Source organism: Sus scrofa, chromosome 1, assembly GCF_000003025.6.
Source record: "Sus scrofa isolate TJ Tabasco breed Duroc chromosome 1, Sscrofa11.1, whole genome shotgun sequence".
NCBI lineage: Eukaryota > Metazoa > Chordata > Mammalia > Artiodactyla > Suidae > Sus > Sus scrofa.
Genome location: NC_010443.5, coordinates 139,493,787 through 139,519,632, shown reverse-complemented (window position 1 = coordinate 139,519,632; position 25,846 = coordinate 139,493,787). Strand labels below are relative to the sequence as shown.

At 46.5% G+C, this 25,846-nt stretch overlaps 1 protein-coding gene across 2 annotated transcripts in view; it reads right to left on the bottom strand.

The window, feature by feature from the left end:
* LRRK1 (leucine rich repeat kinase 1) overlaps positions 1-25,507 on the bottom strand; it is a 130,484-nt gene extending 104,977 nt beyond the window's left edge. The window contains exons 1-2 of one of the 2 annotated variants that reach the window (XM_021098586.1): positions 25,184-25,507; positions 19,526-19,773 (exon numbers count right to left, since the gene is read on the bottom strand). In XM_021098586.1, coding sequence (XP_020954245.1) covers positions 19,526-19,625 — 100 coding nt within the window. In that variant the 5' untranslated portion in view covers positions 19,626-19,773; positions 25,184-25,507. The remainder of the gene's footprint in view (positions 1-19,525; positions 19,774-25,183) is intronic. The other variant, XM_021098597.1, reaches the window with a different exon arrangement.

Below are 25,846 nucleotides of genomic sequence, written 5' to 3'. Positions count from 1 at the left end.
AAGGGAACTCTTAGCCACGCAATTTATTGAGGGACTACTGAGCAAATGCACTTAGCACAGTACTAAGAAGTCTGAAAATTTTTCTCACCATTCTTGTGTTACAGATGGGGACTGGGGTGCAGGGGACCAAGATTTGAACCCAGCTCCTTCTGACTGCAAAGTGCACATTCTTGACATGGTTACCCAGTGTCTCCTGAAAATTACGCACCACAGAGATGCTGAGGAGATGTGATCCAGATAGCAGACTGAACTCTGGCTGGAGCCACACCTCCTGCCCTAAATCCTTTATATATATATATGCCATATTAGCACAGAAACCCAACCAGCCATATTAGCACAGAAAACAAGAAGGAGACCTAGTAGGACCAGAAACCATCATTTAGTGGGCAAGGTTCAGCAGTGCTCCGAGACTTCCTGAAGTGCATAGAGGAAGCAGGAAGGGCCCCCAAAGTCACCAGCAGGGGACTATGGAGGGAAGGGAAGACCCACAGTGAGCCCTTCTCCAGCCTGGGCCAGGCAGTGCGGGGGCTGACGGTTCTGTCCTTGGTGTGCTAGAGAGGAAGCAGGTGACACCAGGTGGCAGATGGAGTCTCCCCCCAGCACCAACCAGGGCAGCCCACTGCAGTCTCCCTGCCCCCCTCTCCACAGGCTGCAGTGTCCAAAGCTGTGTTCACAGGCAGCTACGGGGAATTCTGAACACAAAGACCAACATCCAACCATGTACCCACAAACATTTGAGGAAGATGAACTCCGTAAAAGAGAAGTACCCAACTCCACCAACTGAGCCTGCAAGTAGGCAGGCTGGAGATGCCAGGAAGAGACCCCTCTCTACCCCCATCCCTACATAGGGAAAGTAAAGCTAAATTAAGTCACCAGCTTATGCAGTCAAGGAGCCAGTTCCATTGAAAACAGGTTGACTCCTTCCCGGGCAGAACAGGACAAGGCATACCCCCCCTACTGTTCCCCCTTTGGCCTCAGAGTCCTCAAGGGGAAGTGAGCAGTTGACAGTGATAATGCTCGGGCAAGGCAGAGTCTTGCCGGATCTGAGAACCTGCATCTCTTGTTGCACCCTTACATGACTGCTCAGTGGGAAAATCTGTACAAATAACCCAGTCACCAAGATAAGGGAGCGTGGACAAACTTTGGACTCTTGGTTGATAATTAAATTTGCTATCAAGCAACCACGTCCCTCATCTGGGAGGAAAAGACGGGGGTCAGTGCCTGATCTTTCCTAAGCAGAATCTCCAGCTCCGGCTTCCCAGAATCTCAGGAGCCCATCTCCATCTAGAACCAGTGTTACTAAAGCAAGAACAAGACCTCAGGGTAAACATGACTGACGTCTTGGAGAGACACAGGAGGAGGCAGGCATCCATTCAAAAGAACTGACTCCAAAGCTGAGAGATTGGAAGAGCTGAGCTGGAAAACACAGTGTGTGTTTGGCAGAGTGGAATGGACAGAACTGGAGGACAAATCAGCAATGTGGCAGACCAAGCAGAGGGTGCAGCTCCAAGACACAAAGAGGTTAAAGTATAGGCAAAGACATGGAAGATGATCCCTGAAGCTTTTCAAAATGTGCCTAATAAAGATTCCAGAGCCATGTACTCAAAGAAACATGTTGAAAAAGATGAGTTCTCAAAAGTGAGAGGATGCTTCTCAAGAAGTTGAAAAGGAGGAGTGAATTAATTTTATTATTATTATTGTTTTTTCTCTATGGCTATACCTGCAGCATATGCATTTAGAAATTCCCAGACTGGGGATCAAATCCAAGCCACAGCTGCCACAGCTGTTGGCAACACAAGATCCTTAATCCTTTGTGCATGGCTGGGGATCAAACTTGTGCCCCAGAAGTGAACCAAGCCACTGAGGTTGGATCTTTGCCACAGGGGGAACTCCAGGAGTGAATTTAGAAAAAAAGAAGAAAATAAAGAGAAAAGAAGAAATTAATGAAATAGAAACCAGAGTTTTCCTCCACCGTCTGAGACAGTGTGGTTATCTCTGTTGCCCTCCATGTCGTTTCACAAGACTTTCAGGATCAAGTGATTCCCGGCAAAGGAACAAAAGCAAAATCATCCCATACTCCCAAGAGATTCAGATGAAAACTGGTAATAAAATCAGGTACCATTCCAAGAGATAACACTGAGAACAGTCTGGGTCTATGAGGAATTGCACAACGAGATGGCACGCATACTGATGATGTATCAAGATCACGTGCATCTTAACCATATCACTCTGAGAACTGCTACTACCTGGACAACTAGATATGTTTTATTGGGAAAATGATTTTTCTCTTTGTTTCAGTGTTTCTGCACTAGTGGGTTGGCTCAGTAATAAATATGTAAGACTTTCCTGTTGGAAAAAAATAAATGGAAAGCAAAGCAATTAAAAAGAGCAACAACAAAACCCAAAGCTGCTTTTTTCAAAGCATTCATGAAATAATCTTACTGAAAGATTGATTAACAAAAAATAAGAGACAGGAGGTGAGTGGCAGAAAAAGTACAGCCAATATTTGGAATGAGAAAGGAGACAAAAATACACAGCAGGAATGAAATCCTGAGAAATTTAAGATTTAATAGCAGATGGATAGCACGTCTGGGGCAGAAATGGACCACAGGGGCCTGGACTATGTTTTCTCATCAGAAAGCAAGAATGTTATCAAAGACTCCTGGGGTCATGTCAAAAGATAGAGAAACCAACCCAAAGGAGTATCTGCCGGCCAAAGATGAATAATTTTAGCATCACGAATAAATAAGTGGTAGTTCCCATCATGGCTCGGTGTTCGATCCCTGGTGCAGGAACATCTGCATGCTGGGGGTATAGCCAAAAAAAAAAAAAAAAAAAGGGAGTTCCCATCGTGGTGCAGTTGTTAACGAATCCGACTAGGAACCAACCATGAGGTTGCTCAGTGGGTTAATGATCTGGTGTTGCCATGGGCTGTGGTGTAGGTCGCAGATGCGGCTCGGATCCCGTATTGCTGTGGCTCTGGCGCAGGCTGGCAGCTACAGCTCCAATTAGACCCCTAGCCTAGGAACCTCCATATGCGCAGGAGCGGCCCAAGTAATGGCAAAAAGACAAAAAAAAAAAAAAAAAAAAAAATTAGGTGAAAAGCTGAAAAACCATTAGGACCTTCACAATGAAGTTCTGGGCTGACAACATCTGAAATCACCGAAAAATTTAAACATCAAAGAGAAACAATTAAATAGCACTAGACTTCTATGGTGAAGCAACAGGAAACACACAACACTAGCTAGTTCATATTCTTGCCAAATGTCTTACTGAATATAATCCAGCCTCCGGGTCTAGGAAAGCACAGACGTGAGAGGGACAGACACAACCACCAAAATCCAGACCACGGGAAACTGCAGAGGACAAGCAACATGGTGGTACCAACAAGTAAATTGCAAGGACAAAGGAAGTGAGGGAGACAGGTGGATCTGAAGAGACTTAACCACATCGACTCAACAGAATACATGCAACAAACCTGGTTCAAGCAAACTATTAATAAAAAAGAAATTATGAGGCAATCAAAGGCATTAGAATGCTGATATCTGATGTTATGCAGGCAATTCTTTTATTGTTTAAAAATGTATGTAAAAGGTATTTTTAAAAATGCCTCAACACATGAAGTCTGGAATTGGGTTTTAAATGCTTAGAGGGAAACGGGAGAGGATCTGAATTAGACAAGGTTGGCTACGTGTGAAAATTGCTGAAGTTAGGCCACAGGACACAGAGAGGTCCACGGAAATATTCTCTCTACTTTTGTGATGTGTTCAAAAATTTCTCTAATGGAAAAAAAAAAAACTACAATAAGGACATAACGTTTCAAAATTCTGCGTAGATTAAATATTTATGAAAAGAAAAAAAAAGCCATTTTGAACCTAGGCCTAAGAAACTGATGTCTGAGAGGAAAAAAAGAGAGAGAGGAAGGAAGGAAGGAAGGGAGGAAGGGAGGGAGGGAGGGAGGGAGGGAGGAAGGAAGGAAGGAAGGAAGGAAGGAAGGAAGGAAGGAAAGGAAGAAGGAAAGAAAGAGGAGTTCCTGTTGTGGCGTAGTGGTTAATGAATCCAACTAGGAACTATGAGGTTGAGGGTTCGATCCCTGGCCTCGCTCAGTGGGTTAAGGATCCAGCGTTGCCATGAGCTGTAGTGTAGGCCACAGACACGGCTTGGATCCAGCGTTGTTGTGGCTCTGGCGTCGGCCGGCGGCTATAGCTCTGATTCGACCCCTAGCCTGCGAACTTCTATATGCCGCAGATTCGGCCCTAGAAAAGGCAAAAAGACAAAAAAAAAAAAAAAAAAAAAAAAAGAAGAAGAAAGAAAAAAGGAATAGTTTTCTCTGATTCTTTGGAAGAAAGGGGAACTGGAAGACTAGGGACCAGGGTGGCAGGAATACTTTACCTTGTACAGCCTTTTGTACTTTTCAATTTTATATTGAGTATATGACTTCGCTATGAAAGCTAGATGAAATCATCTAAAAGTATATTTTAAATTCTAAAGTCACTGTAAACTTTATGCTAATACATTAGGAAATCTGGATTCAATGGGTGCCTATCTAGAAAAATGTATTCATAAAATTAACTCAAGAAGAAATGGAAAATTTAAATAAATCTATAGTCTTTAATGAAATGGAACCAACAATTTAAAAAAAGTCTACCCATTTTTTTTTTTTTTAAACACCAGGCCTAAATGGTTTTTAGTAAAAGGTTTTATCACCTTCTTGGAAAATAAAGCTCTTATACTATATAAACTTAGTTTTGATTGAAAAATTCAGTAACATTGGCACAGTGTGAAAACACGTATGTTAAAATCTTAAATATGGAAACTGTTCTGAAAAGAGCAGGACTGCCCATACGTGTCTCTGGTTGCCACTCCTCAAACTTGGACAATGAGCCAGCTGAGGGGTGCCCCTTCTCCCAGGCGAAGGGATAGAATCCAAGCTTAGTTTCCATGGGTCTAGTGGCTGGTGGGGCTATAATATCCCACAGCCCCAAGTGGTCCCCTGTATGCATCTACCCTGGCATGCCATGGATAGGCTAGCCTTCTGGGAGGAGAGCTCCATTCTGGACCCTCTGTGGGACTGGAACCCACTCCCATGCAGCAGATGTCCTGGCAAACATTCCTGAGAGGATGAGAGACTGGGGACCACAGGCAACCCATCCTGCAGATCCAGGCTTTGTGATTTCCTCTTCCTCAATCACCAGGAAGGTAACACTGTAGAATTTACCTTGACCCCTTGTGTACCAGGGTAGCAGCCTAGAGGAGACCACTGGCCGGACAGAAATAATACTATGTATTTATGGGCACACACATATTTAGCAATGGCAATGGGTCCACACTAACTTTGAATAACAACTACCTTTGGGGGTTTGAGCAGTTACCAGGGAGAGGTCCAAAAGGAGCTCTGACTACACTTGTCATGCTTTATTTAAAATAATTGTTGGGGAGTTCCTGTTGTGTTGCACAGCAGAAATGAACCTGACTAGGATCCATGAAGACGCAGGTTCAATCCCTGGCCTCACTCAGTGGGTTAAGGATCGGGCATTGCTGAGGCTGTGGTGTAGGTTGCAGACGTGGTTCAGATCCCAAGTTGCTATGGCTATGGTGTAGACCGGCAGTTACAGCTCTGGGAACTTCCATACACCTTGGGCGTGGCCCTAAAAAGCAAAAAAAATCCAAAACAAAACAGAAACAAAAACAACAAAAACCAACCAAACAAAAAAACTGTTGGACTAAAAATGGCAAAATATTTGTATTGGTTAAATCTGAATGGTTACATCCTTGATTCCTGTTTCTTTTCTTCGTCACATCTAATCATCCATTATAGAGTTCTGGGGTGTGCCATGTCAAAGAGAGCCACGAGGTTTTTGCCATCCTTCCTTTGGGAGCCAGAATCTATTTCCTGGCCTGCACTGCATCTGGACTTGCCTTCTGACCTATTTTGACCAAGGAGGGGCAGCAAGAGTGATGAAGAGACAGTTCAGGCCTAAGCCTTAGTAAGCCCCCAGAGTTTCTGCTTCTTTTTTTTAAAAAATTTAGTTTTAGTATTTTGGGCAGAGGCAGGTGGGGGGGGAGGAACATGCCCACAGCACGTGGAAGTTCTTGAACTAGGTATCGAACCCACATCACAGCAATGACCATAGCAGTGACAATGCAGATCCTGAACCCATTGTACCATCATGGAACTCTCTCTGCTTCTGATGGGGGAATTCAACTGCTAAGATATAAAGAGGCTGGGGGTGGATGTCTGGACAAGAAGTGGGCACGTGGAGGCATCTGACATGTGAGTGAGCCAAGAAGGACCACCTGCTGAGCCTTGTCCATTCCTGACCCACAGAATCCTGGGAAGCTATCAAGGGCTGCTGTGTTAAGCCAGTGAGTTATGGGGTTGTCTGTTGTGTAATAAACAAGTCCTGATGGCTCTCCCTTAGAAACAATTCCCAGCCCATCCTCTTCTTCCTCTCCTGCCCCACCATCCCAGGCCACCCCAAGCTTCTCTCCAGGCCTTCCTCCTCATCAGACCATGTTGCTCCTCCGGTCTTCCATCCACTCTCTTGGAATCAAATCTGAACCCCTGCCATGGCTGCCCCGGAAGCCCGCCTCTCCAGCCCTCCTTGGCACTTATCACACACCAGCCCCTCAGGCCATCTTGGCAGTCCCTCAAATACAGCAGGCTCACCCTCACCACACAGCTTCTGCACTATGGTGCCTTTGCAGGCTCACCATTCCCCCAGCTCTTTACACAATGCACTTCCTCATTCATTTGCTTCTGCTTAAAAGTACCTCTCCCCAGGAGCCTTCTGATCTCTGAGCTAAAATACTGCCCTTTGCCCATCACTCTCCATCCCTGCCCTCCTTCATCTCCTGTGTATGCTCTTCCATGCCTAGCAGTGAAGCACATGTTTATTAATAATGTTTCCCTCCTGGAATAAAAGCATTATGAGGACATTTTCCTGGTTCCCCAGGGCCCAGTCTATGGAAGATTCTGACAGAATGCACAGGAAGAGGTGCTGGGCACATGCTTTGCTCATGGTTTCAGTCTGTTTGAAAAATACTCTTCTTCCCAGCCTTCCCATAGCTCCTTCCTTCTAGTCAGCCAAGCATACCCAATGTCACTACTTATGGAGGTCTTACTCAGCAACAATTAAAAATAGCCACATGGTGCCTCTTTAGCATAGCACCCTGCCATATGGCTACCTTCGTCAAGCATCACTCTCTGATTTCCTTCCTGTTCTTTGCTGCCTATCTTTCCTGCTAGAATCACAAGCCCCATGAGAGCGGAGGCCATGTTCCTGCTATATTCTCAGACTCTAAAACAGTGTCCACTTGACAGTTGTTCAAATAATAATGATGTTTGACAATTGTTCAAATAACAATGCTGAATTATTCAAGAGATTAATGACAATTGTTCAAATAATAATGCTGAATTAATCAAGACAAACAAAAGGCCATGTCTTGGAAGAAATGTACATATAGGACATATTTTTGCTGACTTCTCTTAGCGTCATAGCAAGCTGCTTTCCATGTAACTTCCAGACATGCTCTGCCTACAAAGTCAGCTGATGGCAAATTTCCCTAATAATGCTTTGAATCCTATAATCACTGGTTTATCTGGAATTCATTGTAAAAATGTTGATTTTAATCAATTAATTTGACATTAAGAAATAAATTTAGGAGTTCCCTGGTGATCTAGAGGTTAAGGACTTGGCATTGTCACTGCTGTGGCTCAGTTCACTGCTGAGATGCAGGTTCCATCCCCAGCCCAGGAATTTCTGCATGCTGTGGGCGCAGACCCACACTCCCCCACCCCCACTGCCGCTACAAAAGAAATCGAAAAAGGGGAAGAAATTTAAAAGTTAACTGAGAAGATAATAAGATTGGTATCTATTGAAATAAAGTAAAATAAACTCCAATCAGGATTTTCAGGAGAATTCAGGAAGACACTGCCTATGTATCACAGGAACAGAATGCTATAAAAAGAAATAATCAAGAATAGGCAAAGAGCTTTTGGAAGTTAAAAATGAGTGTGAAAATGAAATGTTCAATTAGGAGGGTTGGAGGATAAAGTCCGGACATCTCTCAGACTTTAAGAGAAAGAAGCAGAGTTGGAAAATGTGAGGGAAAAGATAAGCCATGGGAATTTCACTTTTTTTTTTTTTTGGTCTTTTTGCCATTTCTAGGGCCACTCCTGCGGCATGTGGAAGCTCGCAGGCTAGGGGTAGAATAGGAGCTGTAGCTGCCAGCCTACACCACAGCCACAGCAATTCGGGATCCGAGCTGCGTCTGCAACCTACACCACAGCTCACGACAACGCCGGATCCTTAACCCACTGAGCAAGGCCAGGGATCAAACCCACAACCTCATGGTTCCTAGTCGGATTCGTTAACCACTGAGCCACGATGGGAACTCCAAGCCATGGGAATTTCAGAAAAATAAACAAAGAAAAGAAAAAGCAGAGGACAAGGTTATCAACGAAAATTCAAGGACTTTTCCAGGCCTGAAAGGGATAAATGGTTGGCTTACCCACTACCAAGCAGCATGAAGGAAAAGACCCTTACTCGTGTCTTTTGTTAAGAAATTACAGGAGTTCCCGTTGTGGCTCAGAGGAAACGAATCTGACTAGGATCCATGAGGACACAGGTTCGATCCCTGGCCTTGCTTAGCGGGTTCAGGATCCCAAGTTGCCGTGAGCTGTGGTGTAGGTCCCAGATGAGGTGCTGCTGTGGCTGTGGTGTAGGATGGTAGCTACAGCTCCCATTCGACCCCTGGGAACCTCCATATCCTGCAGGTGTGGCCCTAAAAAAAAAAAAAAAGAAAGAAAAAAGAAAAGAAAAAAAGAAATTTCAGAAGCGCAGATGTACAGGGAAGATTCTAAAGGCTTCCAGAGAGGAAAAAATAGGTCACTCACAAAGCAAAGAGAATCAAACCACATCGGCGGACCACAGTGAAGGCCCTTTCAGAGTCTGAGGGCAAATGATTTCCACTTGGAATTGTAGGGAAGAACCAAAGGAAGATGCTTTCAGGAACACAAACACAGCCCTTTCTGGGGAGTTTTCTCACTCATGTGCTCCAGATAATTAAGGGCTCAACATAAGGGTTCTGAATAAGAAGTGGGAGGGGAATGGAGGTAAAAAGTAGGGAAGAAGTGCCCGCCTCCTGGGCCCCGCAGAACACAGATGGCACAGGGTCCCCAGACCAAGTCATAGCAAATGGAACATATCATTTAATGTTAAGAAAGCAACTCAGAGATGAGCCCACACTGAGAGAATGAAATATGGAGGGATCAGGTGGGAGATGTGGTGCAAAGGTGAAGGAAATCTTCCTGTATCCTGGCAGGCAGGCGATAGAATCTGAAGAACAGTGGCGACCTAAAGAACAAGAACCAGAAACAGGAAACAGAGACCCTTTTGGGGGTTGACACTGGGGCCTAGTCCGTTCTGTATCACTTGCTTCCTTGACAGGGGCCTGTACTGCTTTGACCATTTTTCGTTTTTCTTTTTCTTTCCATGCCCACACATGGGGCATATGGAAGTCCCCCAGGATAGGGGTCCAATCACATCTGCCGCTGCAGGTCTTATGCTACAGCCATGGCAACACCAGATCTGAGCTGTATCTATGACCTATGGCACAAATTGCGGCAACACTGGATTTTTAACCCACTGAGTGAGGCCAGGGATCGAACCTGAATCTTCATGGATACTATGTTGGGTCCTTCACCCAAAGAGCCACAGTTGGAACTCCAACTCTGATCAGTTTTCATGTGCTTGTTCTTTGATCCTGCCATTCTGCCGGGGGATACTCAACTCCTATGATAAGAAGCAAAATACAGAAAGAATCTAAAGGCACTTTAATAGCGGATGGAGTAAATAAATATTGCTGTGTTCACATTAAGGAGTTTGGAGTATGTGAAAAAGATTCCAAGTCATACATAACTCAGGTTAAAAAAAAAGTTGCCCAACATATGTACAATTGAATGTCATGCATGTAAAACCAGAAACATACACAAAAAGAATTCTGCGTGCGTGCGTGCGTGTGTGTATGTGTGTGTGTGTGTGTGTTTAGGTGCAGACCGGCATAGGAAGAGGATGGAAAGGAAACACTTAGCTCACAGTGGCCACGTGGGCAGAATAGAAAGGGGGCCAAAGAAGATTGTGGCTTTATCCATATCATTTGGTTTTCCATGAGAATGTGGATAATTACACACAGGTAACATTTTCTTAACTCCAGGGAGCCCCCTGCCCACTGTCAGGCAGTGATTCTTTGCTTCCTTTTTACTTTTGAACCCAGGGTGCTGGTGGTTTGCGTGGGAACACGGGTGGCCACGCATTGGACCCTTTTGGTCCTGACAGCTGAAATGAGGGGTGTAAATGACCTGAAGGGCTTCTTGACCTGGCCTCTTCCACCTCTAATTCCACTGTTGTGGGCCACCTGTAGCCACCCACCTGTCTAAGAGTTCACAAAGCCATCTGAGGTCCCCAAAGAGCTGCTATAAGGAACATTAAGAGTGAAGTGCTTGTCCTTTTGTATGCAAATCCTAACCTCAAATTTGCACCATCACTCGGTTCTATATTTTAAAAAAAAGAACGAAATTTTTCAATGACTTTAAATACCTCTAAGTTGCTAAAAAATTCAAAGTGCCAAAAATAAGTTATTTTTGCTTTTGGTTCTCCTGAAATGAAAAGGTAGGTGACTGATTTTAAACCAACACCTGGCAATATGCCCGGTTGCTGGATGCTGGTAGATGAGATAAAAGCTGGGAGGTACAACCCTCACAAGAATTAGCAAAATGAAGTCCAATCCTAAAAAGTTATTTATAATTCAAAAAGATAATTTCTAACTAATGTGTGATTCCCTCTATTATGTTAGGGTTATGGGCTCAGGAAGGATTCTACTGCTTGATATGCATGTTTCTGTTTTGTTTTGTTTTGTTTTTTTCTCTTTTCTTCTTTATGACAAATGCCAGTCAATACATAGCACGATGGTTAAGCAGAATCTGGACAGACTGAATTCAGGGGCAGCCAAGATGGTGAAGGGACTCAGAATTGGGACTTCTAATTGGAAGCCCTTACTTTCATACATCAGAGCTCCTAAAAATGGGCATGAAATTCATAGATTAGAGTTTGGACTTAAATGTTATTGGATGAGATAACTTATGTGTTATTTAGTTCTCTTAATTCCCAAGAAATTAAAGAATTTCATTAACCCTCCTCCTCCGGCCCCCTCGTCTCCCAAGTGATGGCTTTCTTTAAGGTCTGGCTCATGTGGACCTTGGAAGGAGGAAAAAAATATCCTTATCCTTCTACACCAGGCCACGCCCTGGTGTAGAAGCTCACAGGCCATTGACCTCTTCATGGAGGCCAGGGCACAGGGCTGGAAAGAAATCTCATTTCTTGGCCACTGGATGCATGCCAGGTGGGCCTGGGCTGGCCATCGGACTAGAGGGGGTGGGCTGCACTGCCCACCCTGGTAAAGGGAGTCAGGGGCAAAGATGGGGGAAGAGAAGGTGGGCTGAAACCGTGGGTGAGCTTCAGGCTCTAGCTATCCAGAATCGGTGGAGGGGTGGGGTGCTCCAGAGAGCCCACTTGTAGCAGGAAGGAGGGAGAGAGTGAGAGGCTGCTGTCCCCCAAGGTGCAGGTGGCCACAGCCTAATAGTCAATGCTCAGGCTAAGGGGCAAAACCTTGGTGATGTCCAAAGGAAATATGTGATGTTGCGGACAGTCTGCTCTTAGAGGTGATGCGATGGTGTCCACAGAGAGGGCAAGGCATCGGCCTTAGTTATTTCAAGGAAAGGGTTAAAGGATGTCAACAAGTCTAGGCAGGTGCAGCTGGAAGCAAGGAGACAGGCCTGGTCTCTGCAGCACACATGTCCCAATACAACAGCCCACAGGAAAGACTAGCATATTGGAGAGGGAGTCAGCTCCCCATTAGCATCAGTGAGTAAGATTCTGAACAAAGAAGTAGATGATCCAAGCCTCAGATGTAGGTTAATATGAAAAGCCCCATCAAACCCAGAGCTTCTGCTGTTGGGCAGGGAGTTACGGGCATGAATCATAGCTATGTTAACTGCTGCCCACACGCATGGATGCCCATGGCCATTTCTCCCACCACCTGTGCCACCCCAGCCTCCCTCCCCTTCTCCTCACTCAGTAAGTGATTCCTTGCTGGACACTGGCTACAGTCCCTGGGCGCCCAATGCTCCTCCTGCAGCCAGGCTGGAGAGGGCACCCTGTGGACCATGGAAACATCTCTGTCCTCCCCTCCTCGCTCCCTCAGCGAGCACACAGCTCAGCAGGCACGAGTGGGGCACGGGCTCCAGGAACAAGTTCAAGATGTGGGCTGGCCGTTACACTCTGAAAGGCACTCATCCCCAGGGCCCTGTCCCTGGTAGGATTTCTGACACTGGCTCACAGAGAAAACACGCCGCCACCCAAGGGGCACTTCCTGTTCACGTTATTTCCTATTTCCGCTTGTGGAGGGCAGGCCGAGCCCCCAGAGGGGCAAATCCACTTGGCTCCTAGGCTAAGAGGTTCTTTTCTTTTCTTTCTTCTTCTTTCTTTTTTTAGGGCCGCACCTGCGGCATATGTAAGTTATTTTCAATACAGAGTTGAAAAAGCCACAGGAAGAAGAAAAGGACATTGGAAGTAGTGAGATAAAAACCTGGGATCTGAAGCCCCTCTGAAATGTTCCTTCTTCTTCTTGGGTCCATGCAGGGTCCAGTGGAGGACAGCATGATGAGAGGTGGGCAGCAGCAGTCAGGACTGCTCACAGAGAGGTGGGGGACAAAGACCACCTCCGGGGACATCTGTCCAAGTGTCCCTCACCCTCATGATCCAGAAGAGTCTCACTGAGCGTTCTCAGCCTGAATAATCTAGAAGGCTCCTCACGTCTTCACTTCCCAGGAGCCTTAGCTCAGCTGACAGGACAGGTTTTTCCACTCTGATTAGTGTGACCCCGTCGTGGAAGACTGTCTAAGGTTTATTAAACTAGATTGCCCTGCAATCCTAGCCCTGTATCTCGCTGACCCTCATTATGTCAATTCATACATGATCTAAACCCTTCCAGGCTTTCTAAAGTTTCTCCTGCATTGAAGGTCAAGCTGAAGGCTGACCAGGTTGTGACACACCCTTCTGGGGCACAGTTGTGCTGCACAAACACAGGACAGGGACACACAGCCCACCTGGCGCCACGCAGCATCTGGAGATGCACTCACACATCCGTGGGTGCTGAAAGGGTTAACCATTCTCCACAAGTACAAGGTAAGCTGTGCAAGTCAAAACAGGTACACCCAGTTCACACATACGCACACATAAGACCACTATCAAAAACTCAAAAGTGCAACCTTAGTTTTTCACTACTTTTTATTAGTTTGGATCTTTTCCTAACTCTACTGGGAAGTGTAATAATAATGTTATTTCCAAAACATGCTGTCTTCCAAGGATTTCTTTTTCCCATTTTAAAAAATAGTTTATTTGATCTAGATGGAATTCAGATAAGGTCTATACATGGCAGCTGGTTGATGGCATACAAGTCTCCTTTAACTTCTTGGTTCCTCTTTTATCTCTCTTTTCCAAGTTTATTTGTTGAAGAAACATGGTTATTTTCCCTGAAGTATTTTTCAGAGTCTACCTTTTGCTAATTGAGTCTCTATGGTATCATTTTACATGTTCCTCTATTCCCTGTATTTTCTGTGCATTAGATATCCCTTTACTTTCAAGCTGAGTTATCAGTGAGTAATCAGTGTTATACATGTGTCCAGCATATACTTTTAAATAATCGGATACTTTGTGTTTTAATCATCCATTATAATCAGTTTCCATTTACTGTGATTGCAGATATATTTGTGCTTATTTCTTTTTTTCTTCCTTAAAAATTTATTTAAAAAATTTTTATTGTAGTTGATTTACAATGTTCTGTCAATTTCTGCTATACAGCAAAGTGACCATGAGATTTTTCACAGAACTAGAACAAACAATCCAAAAATTTATATGGGACCATAGACCCAGAATTGCCAAAGCAATCCTGAGGAACAAAAATCAAGCAGGAGGCATAACTTTTCCAGAATTCACACAAAATTACAAAGCTACAGTAATCAAGGCAAAAACAGACCTATAGACCAATGAAACAGAATAGAGAGGCCATAAATAAACCCAGAAACCTATGGTCAATTAATCTTCAACAAAGGAGGCAAGAATATAAAATGGGAAAAAGACAATCTCTTCAGCAAGTGGTGCTGGGAAAACGGGACAGCTGCATGTAAATCAATGAAACTAGAATACACCCTCACACCATGCACAAAAATCAACTCAGAATGGCTTAAAGACTTATAAAACAAGACACCATAAAACTCCAGAAGAGAACACAGGCGAAATATTCTCTGACATCAACTATTCAAATGTTTTCTTAGGTCAGTATCCCAAAGCAATAGAAATAAAAACAAAACAAAACAAAACAAAAAAAACCAGTGGGACCTAATCAAACTCACAAGCTTTTGCACAGCAAAGGAAACCATAAAAAAAATAAAAATAAAAAGAGACAACCTGCGGAATGGGAGAAAAATAGTTTCAAATGATGCAATCAACAAGGAACTAATCTCCAAAATATACAAACAACTCATACAACTCTTCCAAGGATTTTTTTAAAAAGTGAGAGAGAGTTAGCTGCTCCAACATTGAGAATAACTTGAGTGTCACGGGTCCTCTTTGTGACAGTCAGTTCTCCTCAGGCAGTGCTGGGAACTAGGACTGCAAGGGTCTTCTCTGTAGTGAGGCTGGTGGATGGGGTGACAGGGAAGAGAGGCAGAGTTCCCCCAGGGAGAAGGTAGGGCAGAAAAAAACCCAGCTCATCCAATGGGGACACAACTCAGAGGGTGAGCCCCAGGGAGGCGCAGCTGTAGGTTCATGGGGTCAAATACTGCTCCATTTATTCCAGAAAGAAATTAAGGGGAAAGAGACCAATTAAAGCAAATGTGACCTTGGAAGTGAACACCCACTGAAGGAGGAAGTATACAGGTTAGAGCCTAATCACAAAACCTCCTTATTTATAGAGACAACAATTTTTTTTCGACTGTGCCCCTGGCTTGCGGAAGTTCCTGGGCCAGGGATCAAACCAGTGCCAGAGCAGTGACAACGCCAGATCCTTAACCCACTGAGTCATCAGGGAACTCTGAGACAATAATTTTTAAAATAAACGGCAATATTACTCTCTGGTTGCAAAAGTTAATGTGAAACGGCAACAGCAACGGAACGCAGGCTCATGGTAGAAAACAAACCCCACAGATAAGTAAAGGGAGGTGACTGTCATCCCCAGTGACAGTGCGACTGTTTGAGTGTTGCCTGCTCTCAGGCTATTTTGTGACAATGAAATCCAACCTGCGATTTTTTTTTTTTAAACTGCAGCATGCAGAAATTCCCAGGCCAGGGAAAAAAACCTCGCCACAGCAGCGACCTAAGCCAGCAGTGACAATGCTGGATCCTTAACCCACTGAGCTACCAGGGAACTCCAACACGCAATATTTTTAAACTGGGCCCAGAGAGCTGGGGTCAAGGTGAAGACCAGTAGTGGGATTCACCACCCCAATCCCTGTACTACTGCCCATCAATGCAACTCCACTGTTAGCTGCTAGGTGGGCAAGGGCTCCAGTAAGTTTTCATGGGAGAAAAGGACTCTGCTGGCTACTTAGATAAATCAACAGAAATATGTAAATAAGATACTTTTTTTTTTTTTTTTTAAAGCGTCGAAGCGGCCCAACTCCCCTCATGATGGATGGGATGCTGAGCACAGAGCCTTCCCCTCTGCCTGCATCCATATCCACACCCTGGCTGTGGCCCTCTTCCTCATGGAGGGAACATTTCCCTTGAGCTCCTCTATATGACTTGCTCTGGCCAAGGGTGGAGGCATGGAGGTGCCAGCATGCCACTCTGAGCCTAGGCCTTAAGAAGTATGGCATGTTTTTGCTCACACCTCTGCCACTGGCCATGAAGAAGGCCCCTGCCAGCCGGCTGGTTTCAGGAGCATGGAGTCACAGTTGAGCAGAGCCCCTCAGCCCTCGCTGACCAGGGTGGGGCTGGGAATAAATGCCACTCGGCACATCCCAGTGAGATTCTGTGTCTGTCTGGGTCAGGGTTCAGAGAGGTTGAGCCACCCAGCTGAGGTCACCCATAACTATGAATTGAATGCAGCTCTGCTTAACCCCACAGGTTAAGCCCTTTCCTTCCCTTCTCACTCAGGAAACACCGTCATAACCCCTCGGGGGACTCCAAACAAGAGGGGGACAGATGCACCCATCACTCCAGCTTACGTACAATCAGTAGTCATAGTCAGCATTTCTGGTGCCCATGCAGGTCCCCATGGACATTGTCCTCCCCTGGATGGGGCAGGCAAGGAGCGGGGGCTCCCTGCTGCCCTCACTCCTTCTCTTAGGAGGGCTGACCAGTAACTGCAGGAGCCCGGGAGGTACTGATGCCTGGTCGCCAAGCCAGTAAGCTGCCTGTTGCCAGCAGGAGGGGAATGTTGTGAGGTTTGGTCCTTGGGTGGGGGGGTCCCAGGGAAGGGCCCCCATGCTCAGCTTCTTGGCTACTACAGATGGAATCTTTCAACTTCTGGAGTATGGGCATAAATTTGTACTTGTCCTCATAGGAGTCCTTATGAGAATTTGATTACTATTATAATTCCTAAGGAGAGAATATAATTTCCATAATGCTGAGCCATAGGATAGAATTTTCCACTGTACTTTAGGCCACTTCGTTCTCGTCTTCGATTCTGTGGTTTTGTATTTTCCTCCTTCAGCATCAGAATTCACAAGATGTCCCCTCCCCTGTGGGCACCCTTCAGCTGGAAGCACTAGCCTGACACTGGTGGGGGGCTGCACCACCCTCACTGGCTCCTCTATCCTGGTGGTTTTGAACAGGGAGGCATGGGAGTTCCCACTGTGACACAACAGAATTAGTGGTATCTTGGGAGTGCTGGGACGCAGGTTCAAGCCCCGGGCCGGCACTGTTGCAGCTTCAGCTTAGGCCGCAACTAAGGCTCAGATTGGATCCCTGGTCAGGGAGCTCCATATGCCAAGGGGTGACCAAACACTCCCCTCAATCAAAAACAAAACAAAACAGGGAGGTGTGGAGTCCTAAGCTTCCACTAGGGACAGAGGCCCCTGAGGCAGAAAAGGCTTTTCTGGGCCTGCTCCCTCTAACCAGGTGGTCACAGCTGTCAGGGAGAAGGGACCTGCTGTGGGAGCAGTGTAAAGTTCAGACCAGACCAGACCTCAAAGGAGGAGAATGGGGACTGGGTGCATGACAACGCTTTGGCCTCTTGATGCTCTTGAACATTCTCTGGCAGTCTGTGCTACCTCAGGCCTGGAGGCAAGACTGGTTCCAGGTCTGTCCAGGGTTCCTTGGCCCAGGTCCCTAAGACCTGTAAGAATTAATAGCTTTTCCAGGCACCTGGGTTGTCTCAGCCTTGCCACTGATTTGTTGGGACATCAGCACAACTTAGGATCCTGTTAGAAATGCAGCATCTTAGTGCCCCCAGGACCACAGAGTGAGAATTTGCACTTCACTAAGATCCCTAAGGGACTGGAAAATATATTGCAATTTGAGAAATGCTCCACAGGCCCTGAATCATGTAGACCAGCTGGTCCTCAACCCCAGGTGCACATTACAATTGCAGTGAGAGGGAAGCAAGAACTATTTTCTTTTTTCTTGTTGGGAAGCCCTGCAGCATATGGAGTTCCCAGGCCAGGGATCAGATCCGAGCCACGGTTGTGACCTACACCACAGCTGTGGCAACATTGGATCCTTTAACCCACTGCACAGGGCTGAGGATGGAACCTGCATCTTGGTGCTGCAGAGATGCTAGCCGATCCCACTGTACCACAGCAGGAACTCCAGGAGGCAAGACTTTTTAAAAATGCCCCTGCATACCCCTCCCCCCAGTATGCTGTTTCAGAGGATCTGGGGGTGCCTGGGCACTGACAGTTTAGACACGTCCCGGTGCTTCTGAGGGCCTGGGGGCCCCTGTGGGGCTTTTTCAGATGAAATTCACCCGAGCATCCCTGTGAATTACTGAGGAGAGGCGGGTGGGATGGCAGAGCTGAGAGTGCCCTGGAAAGTGCAGAGTCCTGGCTGACATCAGGAACAGCATTCCACACACGTCCCCTTGATCTCAGGCTCACAAGGCATGGCCTTCCTAATGAGCGACTGAAAAAAGACATCTAAAAAAAAAAAAATTTTCAAAAGATGCAAGTCAAACACTTTGGGAACACTTAGTGCTGGGCAATGTGAGGAAGCAAATTCTTTTCTCATTTCATAATTTGATTTATGTGCAGAGACGTCTTCCAGAAACATCACCCTAGTTAGCCTTTGGGCACTGTTGATGGAGAAAAAAACACTCAAGCAACTGAACAAAATGTCTGCTGGGCCAGGTACAACACTGAAGTACTAAGTCAACAGAGATACAAACATAAGGGCCCTCACAAGCTTCACAGAGCAAACTAGAGTCTAGGGTCAAGACGGGGTTCGAATGACACTTCTGCCCATTATAAGTTACTGACCTTGACCAAGTTTCTACACCTCTCTTACTCTCACGCTCCTCAACTATTAAATGGGGATAAAAGTACCATTTATATGTTGTTGTAAGCGTTCAATGAGGTTATTCCCTACCAAACCCAGTGCCTGGTATGCACTAAGGGCTTAACAAATATTTATTGTTAACAGTAGCAATGATATCCTATTGGGGTAAAAGTGGTGCAACTCTGGTGAACAATCCGGCAAGACGTGCAAAGAGGCTTAAAAATATTCAAACCCAACAGTCCCGCTTCTGTAAATCTACCTTAAGGAAATAATCTCAAAACCACATATAGAAAGACAGGCATGGAATGCTCTTGGTCAAAGTCAGCAACTGGAAGCAACCAAAATGTCCCAACACGTCCAGCAGGAGAGTAAGAATTAGGTCCATCATGTGGTACAGAGTTTCCGAGAAAGAAGATAGTTCACAGGGTCACATGAGCTAGGTGACTGTCATAAAGTTATACGAGAAAAATAGGATAGAGAAGTACCTACCCTATGATAAGAAAATAAAGTAAAACAAAGTCCCTGAAGCCCACAAAAGTTGACTAGGAGACAACATACCAAGATGTTAATTCTGCTTAGGGTAGTGGAACTCTAGGTGATTATTTTTTCTTCAATTTTTGATAAATACACATTATTATTGTAAGAAAACATAACCAAATTTCCATTTAAAAAAATCTTTTTAACCAGCATGAAATGATGCCTTGTTTCCCAAGATCTTCGAGTCCACAGAAACTTTGTCCCACGGCTCATTCAATGCTATGAATTTAAATGAGAATCCCCCCCTTGCTGTACAGTGGGAAAATAAAAAAATAAATAAATAAAAAAATAAATGAGAATCCCACGATATATTTTATAATGAAAAAAAATCACATGATGCATCAAGTATCTGGCATTATATATCCTCCGACTGAAAACCCCTTGTTTGTTGGTAGAACACGTGAGATAGGTTTGGCCAGCTCTGTGCTTACCGTTGTCATGCGGCTCCATGGCGCGTCCTGGACACACGGCTGACCCGTCCGGCCCCACACACCAGTACATGCTGGGTGGCCGCCGAGACATTCCAACCATCAATCCTCGGGGCTGCTGCTCCCCCAAGTCAGTTCTGGCAGTGGTCACGGTCACTGCTGCTGGAGGGGTAGCCTCTGTCCTGGCTCATAGTCCATGATGGACCAAGTCACAGACACACGTTTGTGACTGAATAGAAAGCTGTCTCGTCCTGGTGGTGAAAAAAAAAATCAAGTCAGAAAGTTCTTCTTACCTCAAGTCTCTCCCTGAACCCTTGTACCTACTATTTATATCAGCGCTTTGGTATCCTTCCCCTCTTTTTTGGTGACATTTCTGTTCTCATTTCATCTAACCAGACACACTTGGTCAGGTGGGGCCAGTGGAAAGGAAAAGACAGAGATGCCCCCACCCCACCTTGCATCTGGGGTCCGACCGTGTCAGCCCACGAAGAGTATAGAAACCCTAAACAACTGCAGAACACCTGCTGGTAAAGGGCTCAATCACTGTTCAATCAGCACATCATTGTCACTGGCACGGTGGCACCAAGACAATGAATTGTCTTCTGCCTTCAGGGGTTCACGATTTGGTTGGAGTGGGGCAGACACATGTACACAAAACAAGGCTTCCCTTTGCCCAGGACAGACTCCTCTGGAAGGCCAGAGGTAGGCATGTACTGACAGAAGAAATTAGGCAACTGTCCCAAAGAAAAGGGTCTGGAAGGCACTGGTGCTGGTTGTGAAGTCAAGTCAGTTTGAGTTCTAGGGGAATAAAAGAAAGAAGCCGCCTACATTGTGCCTGCCCCCACCGCCCCTGGGTACACTTGGCAATGTCCGGAGGCATTTTTGGTTTTCACAACTGGAGGTAGGGGTGCTTACAGGCATTTAGTGGGTAGTGGCCAGGGACACTGCTGAGCATCCTATAGTGTGCAGGGCAGCTTCCCACAGCCCAGAATTTTCTAGAGAAACTCTGAGTCTGATGACGACACATCTCCTAAGACAAAGAAGGCTGTGATGAGGGAAGAGGCTGCTCTCACATGCTGGGTCCCCCCTGAGCTTAGGGGTCACCCAGCATGAGGGCCCAGCCTGCCATGCTGACTAAAGGACCAGAAGCACCTTGTGGGCAAGACCCAAGTCCAGCTCAGGCATGGCCTGGGGTGACAGGAAGGGAAGGGGATGACCAAAGGAGATGCATGTCTCTACAAGCATTTGCATGGAGCCTATACCATACATAGAAAGTATGGTGTAATGGCCAGATGGTCTCTGAGACACCTCTGCAATGGTGGGTGATAGCACAGTCCAAAAAATAAAATAAAATAAAATAAAATAAAGTCAAGGTTGTATAAATGATACCCAAGATGACATCATCTATTAAAAACAGACATGCACCATGCTTCCCAGGTAACCTCGCAAGGTTGCTGTGAGATTTCCAACAAGGTCAAGTTTCTGCAGTCACTGGTTCTTCTTTTTGTCTTTTGTCTTTTTAGGGCCTCACCCGTGGCATATGGAAGTTCCCAGGCTAGGGGTCTAATTGGAGCTGTAGCCACTGGCCTACACCACAGCCACAGCAACACAGGATCTGAGCTGCATCTGCAACCTGTACCACAGTGGCAATGCTGGTTCCTTAACCCACTGAGTGAGGCCAGGGATCGAACCCAAAACCTCGCGGATGTTAATCGGATTCATTAACCACTGAGCCATGGCGAGAACTCCTGGAGGTGGTTCTCACTGGCAATAATAACAGCAGGGGGATAGGGGAGCCAGCAGGCTCCCCTCCTCCCAGCCTCTGATTAATGAGCTCAGAAAATCAATGCTGGAGGGCAGACCCACTGTCTCCCCAGTGAGCAGGCTCTAGAAGGTGCCTCAGGGTGGGCACTGAGAAAGCTCCAGAACAAGGCTGTGAAAGCACCAGAGCTTTCTCAAATTAGAGTCTGGAGATCTGGCCCCTGGCCCAGGTAAGCTGTACTCTTGGGTGTACGGGCTGGAAAAGCCCTGAACCAGAGGCCTTGTCCTTCATAAGCCCGCGCCTTTCCAAACTAAAGAGCCAGAATTTTAGAGAGGCCATGCTTGGGAAAAATCCATGTCTGAAGTTTGGGAGAAGTCTAAGTAGGAAATAAGAAGTGATCAATCTGAACACAATTTAGGAGATGATCAAAGCTTTATAAATTGCAAAACCTGATTAGGAAAGATCAACTTGAGAGGAGACAGGGAGAAGTAGCAAAATAGAGTCTCTGTTTTAGAATAAAGGCTCCACTGGGTCACTTTGTTGTACACCAGAAATTGACGGAACATTGTAAATCAACCATACTTTAATAAAAAATTTAAAAAGTAAAATAAAGGCTCCAAATCACACAGTAGCATTCAGAAACCGCACAGTAGCATTCAGCGCACAGCTGCTACCTGCTCTCAAAGACCTCTCAAAATCAGCTCCCAAATATACCCAACAACACTTCAAAAGTCCAAATGCTAGTAGATGTTCTTTCTGAAAACAGAAGTGACTTGCCATATAATACTTTTAAGTCAAAAAAAAAAAAAAAACTTAAGAATATTTTAGGCCAGCCCTCACCCAGTCATTTTGTTCCCCTTTTCATTTTCAGTTTCCTTTTGAAAATCATTTTACCAATGGAGGATTTTGCTACTGGAGCAGTTTTTCAATTAGAATTTGTATTTTGGCTTAGACTTTAAGGTCAACTTTTTAAGATGAAGTAACTTATGTTTTGCTCAATCTTTGCCCTCAAACGGATCTTTGCTTCTTCCTGCTTCTTTTGGGTTCAGACCAGTGCAACCAATCATGGTTGCAAGATACACGTTTTCTTTTCATTATAATCTATACATCCTAATGAGGGCTTCAAGAAGTGTCCTGAAATAATAATTATTTTAATAATTTTTAAAAGCTCACCAATTTGCTTTTGCCAACTCTTTATAACTGTAGTAATGAATAAACCCAAATACTTGTTGGAAAGAAAAAAAAGGCAACCTGATATTCCTTCTACAAATGTTTTTATTTGGCCCTTCCCATGGGGAGTGAGCTTCATAAGTTCATGAAACTTACAGTTGGTGAGAAGGGCACAGTCAAGGAAAAACTTCCTATAAACTTTCTGCTGAAAACAAGGAAGAAACATCCTGAACCTGCTCACCTCTTTATAGGAGTGCAGATACCAAAGAGCCTGAAGAAACTTGCACAAGTGAAGCATGTTAGAAATGCTCTTATCATCCAGCCTTTTATTTTTTTTTTATTTTTTTCCTTTTTACAGCTGCACCACACCCACAGCATATGGAAGTTCCCAGGCCAGGGGTCGAATCAGAGCTAGAGCTGTGGCACAGGCAACCCTGGATTAGAGCCGCCTCAGTGACCTAGGATGAAGCCTGCAACAACACCAGATCTTTAACCCACTGTGTGAGGCTAGGGATCAAACCCATATCTCTCAGGGACACATCAGGTCCTTAACCTATTGAGCCACACGGGAACTCCCACCCAGGTCTTTTTTTTTTTTTTTTTTTTTTTTTTTGTCTTTTTGTCTTTTTGCTATTTCTTGGGCCGCTCCCGCGGCATATGGAGGTTCCCAGGCTAGGGGTCCAATCGGAGCTGTGGTCTCCGGCCTATGCCGGAGCCACAGCAACGCGAGATCTGAGCCGCATCTGCAACCTACACCACAGGTCACGGCAACGCTGAATCGTTAACCCACTGAGCAAGGGCAGGGACCGAACCCGCAACCTTATGGTTCCTAGTCGGATTCGTTAACCACTGCGCCACGACGGGAACTCCCAGGTCTTTTTTTGAATCAAAAGCCTGGTTGAGATGGTTGGCCCATGGTCCGAGACATCCCTTTGGCACAACTAGCCTCCTTGACCACTACTGGCTTGCCTACAAAATGTGTTTAATAGATTTGTAGACATCAAAATATTACGGTGCTACAAACCGTAGAAATGTGTAGTTCTCAGGCCCAGATGAGAACAGAAGCCCTTTGTGAGCCTAAAGCCACAAACAAGTTCATACTGTCTTTCCACCACTGTCTCTCTACCTGTATGCATTTGGAACCCTCTGGAGCAGCTCTGGGAGTGAAGATGCAACAGTGAGCAGGGACTCTGGAAAGGTCTCTGACACCTGGAGTCTCCAATGGAGACTTTCAGGTAAATTAAAGGAGTAATTCAAAAGATAGAGTAGGAACACACAGCCATTGGCAACTGCAAGGACATACACAGAGAGATGTGAGAGTGAGGCTGGGTTTAGAGGGGGTGGCTGGGTGGGGAGGCAATGGCCAGGTGATCTGAGACGGCAGAAGCCAGATCAGCTGCAGGGATGCGGACGGGAGGAGGTCTTCTGGATTTCGTGACAAGCATAAGGAGATGTTATTGAAGGGTTACAAGCAGAAGACTGACACTCTCGAATTTACCTTAAAAAAAAAAAAATCACCATGGCTGCCAAATGGAGACTGGGCGTATGGGAAGCACTGCAATTGCACAGGTAAGAGATGCTGGTGGCTTGGACTAGAGTGGGCCATAAAAAGGAAGGGGATGGACCCCACACACCTTTGAGACCCAACAGGACTTGCTAACCATTGAATTCAAGGAATGAGGAGTTGGGACAAGGGACGACTCCTAGGTTTTTGATCTGAGCAACTGTGCCTACTACCTTTAGTATGAGGCCACCCCCTGAGATGTGGAGGCTTGGGGCAGGGCCCCCAAAACCTTCTGCAGGACAAATTAGGTGTGAGGTTTGTATGTTTCTAACTTTTTTATTCTTCCGGGGCATAAACAAAGATAATGAAGCCAAACGACCAAAGGAGGGGAATGTTAACATTTTTCCAAATCCTGCATATTCTAGTTGTCCCCTTAAGGCCCAGGGGAATTTGGACACAATAAGTGACAAAGTCTGAAAATGGTGTGTTTGGTGAGAGGCTCACCAAAAACAAACTACAGGCTCCCGTATCTCTCCTTCTCAGACCCCTGCAGGGGGATGTGCTCCTGAGAGAAAAGCTTCTTGACCTCAAACAAAGAGGGGCTGGTCGAGCCCAGCACAGAAGTCGCCCAATTATTCGTTATCATATCCCTCCGACCCCCAGCCTTCCTCGGCAGCCTTCCTCGGCTGCCTTCCTCGGCTCCCTTCCTCATTCCACCACATCCGCGCTCATCTCCTGCGCCTCTGCCGGGAGGTCGCCGCAGAGACCGCCAAGGTGGTGGCGGGGTTTTATCCGCACCGCCGGAGATCCGACCCTCAGGCCAGAAGAGGGCCTCAGCCTGAGGGTGGGATGAAGATGCGCCGGCCGTCGCGCACCAGGCCGTCGGGGCAGGGAGCTGCTGCTTCCCCACACCCCCGCGCTCACACTCAGCTTACACTCTCGCTCACAAGCACATTCACTCTCAGGCTCACACAACGCACACGCGCTCTCACGGCCACTCCGACTTGAAGGAAGCGAGTTTTTCCAAAGGCGGAGGGAGAAGTACTCCTTGCTCGAGTCTGCTCTCCCTGCCCGGGCCCCGTCCCGGGGGGTCTCGGGTTCCCCGCCTGGGCCTCGTGCCCCGTGAGCGCGGCGGCAGGCGGCGGGGCCATGAGCCCTGGGGTCGCCCTGCGCCCGGGGCCTGGCGGCGGGTCCCCTGGCGGGGCGCGGGCCCGGCGGCGCTTACCTGAGGCGGCCGGCGCCTTGGACTCTGCGCTGAGCGCGGGCGGGGAGGAAGACGGCGGATCCGGGCCGGGCCGCCCCTCTGCCCTCCGCCCCTGCGCCTCTGGCCGCTCGCGGGGCCGGGCCAGACACACACTTCCTCAATCCTGAGGAGGGCGGGCGGCAGGCGGCGCGAAGGGTGCGTAGCGAGGGTCGGAGCGGCGGCGTTGCCAAGGAACTGGTTCGGGGAGCACCCCCACCACCACCTCCCCGACCTCCCGCCTCAGTTTCCCTGCTGCAAATCCCAGGCGATCGCGCTCATTGCTCCTGGCCCGGAGGCCCCCCGGCCCTTCCCGCTTTGGGACATCCTGCTTTCCACGCGGGGCGGGCGCGGCGCTGAGAGTGGTCGTTCTCTGCTCAACCCAGCTTCCCCTGCCCCTCTGATCCGCTCCGCTGCAAAATCCGCTGATGAACCTCTGACTCATATATGTAGATCGTATACTCTGGCAGTAAATATGGAAAAGACGGGAATATTCATTTGTGTAAAACTATAGAGCAGACTAGAAATGTGTAACTTTAAAGCTTTAATAGTTTTCAAACTGCACCCCTTCTACCACATGAATTTACTAATGTAATTATGGATGTATACAAATATGTCACTGTTTGGTGAATCATTTTAAATTGCCTG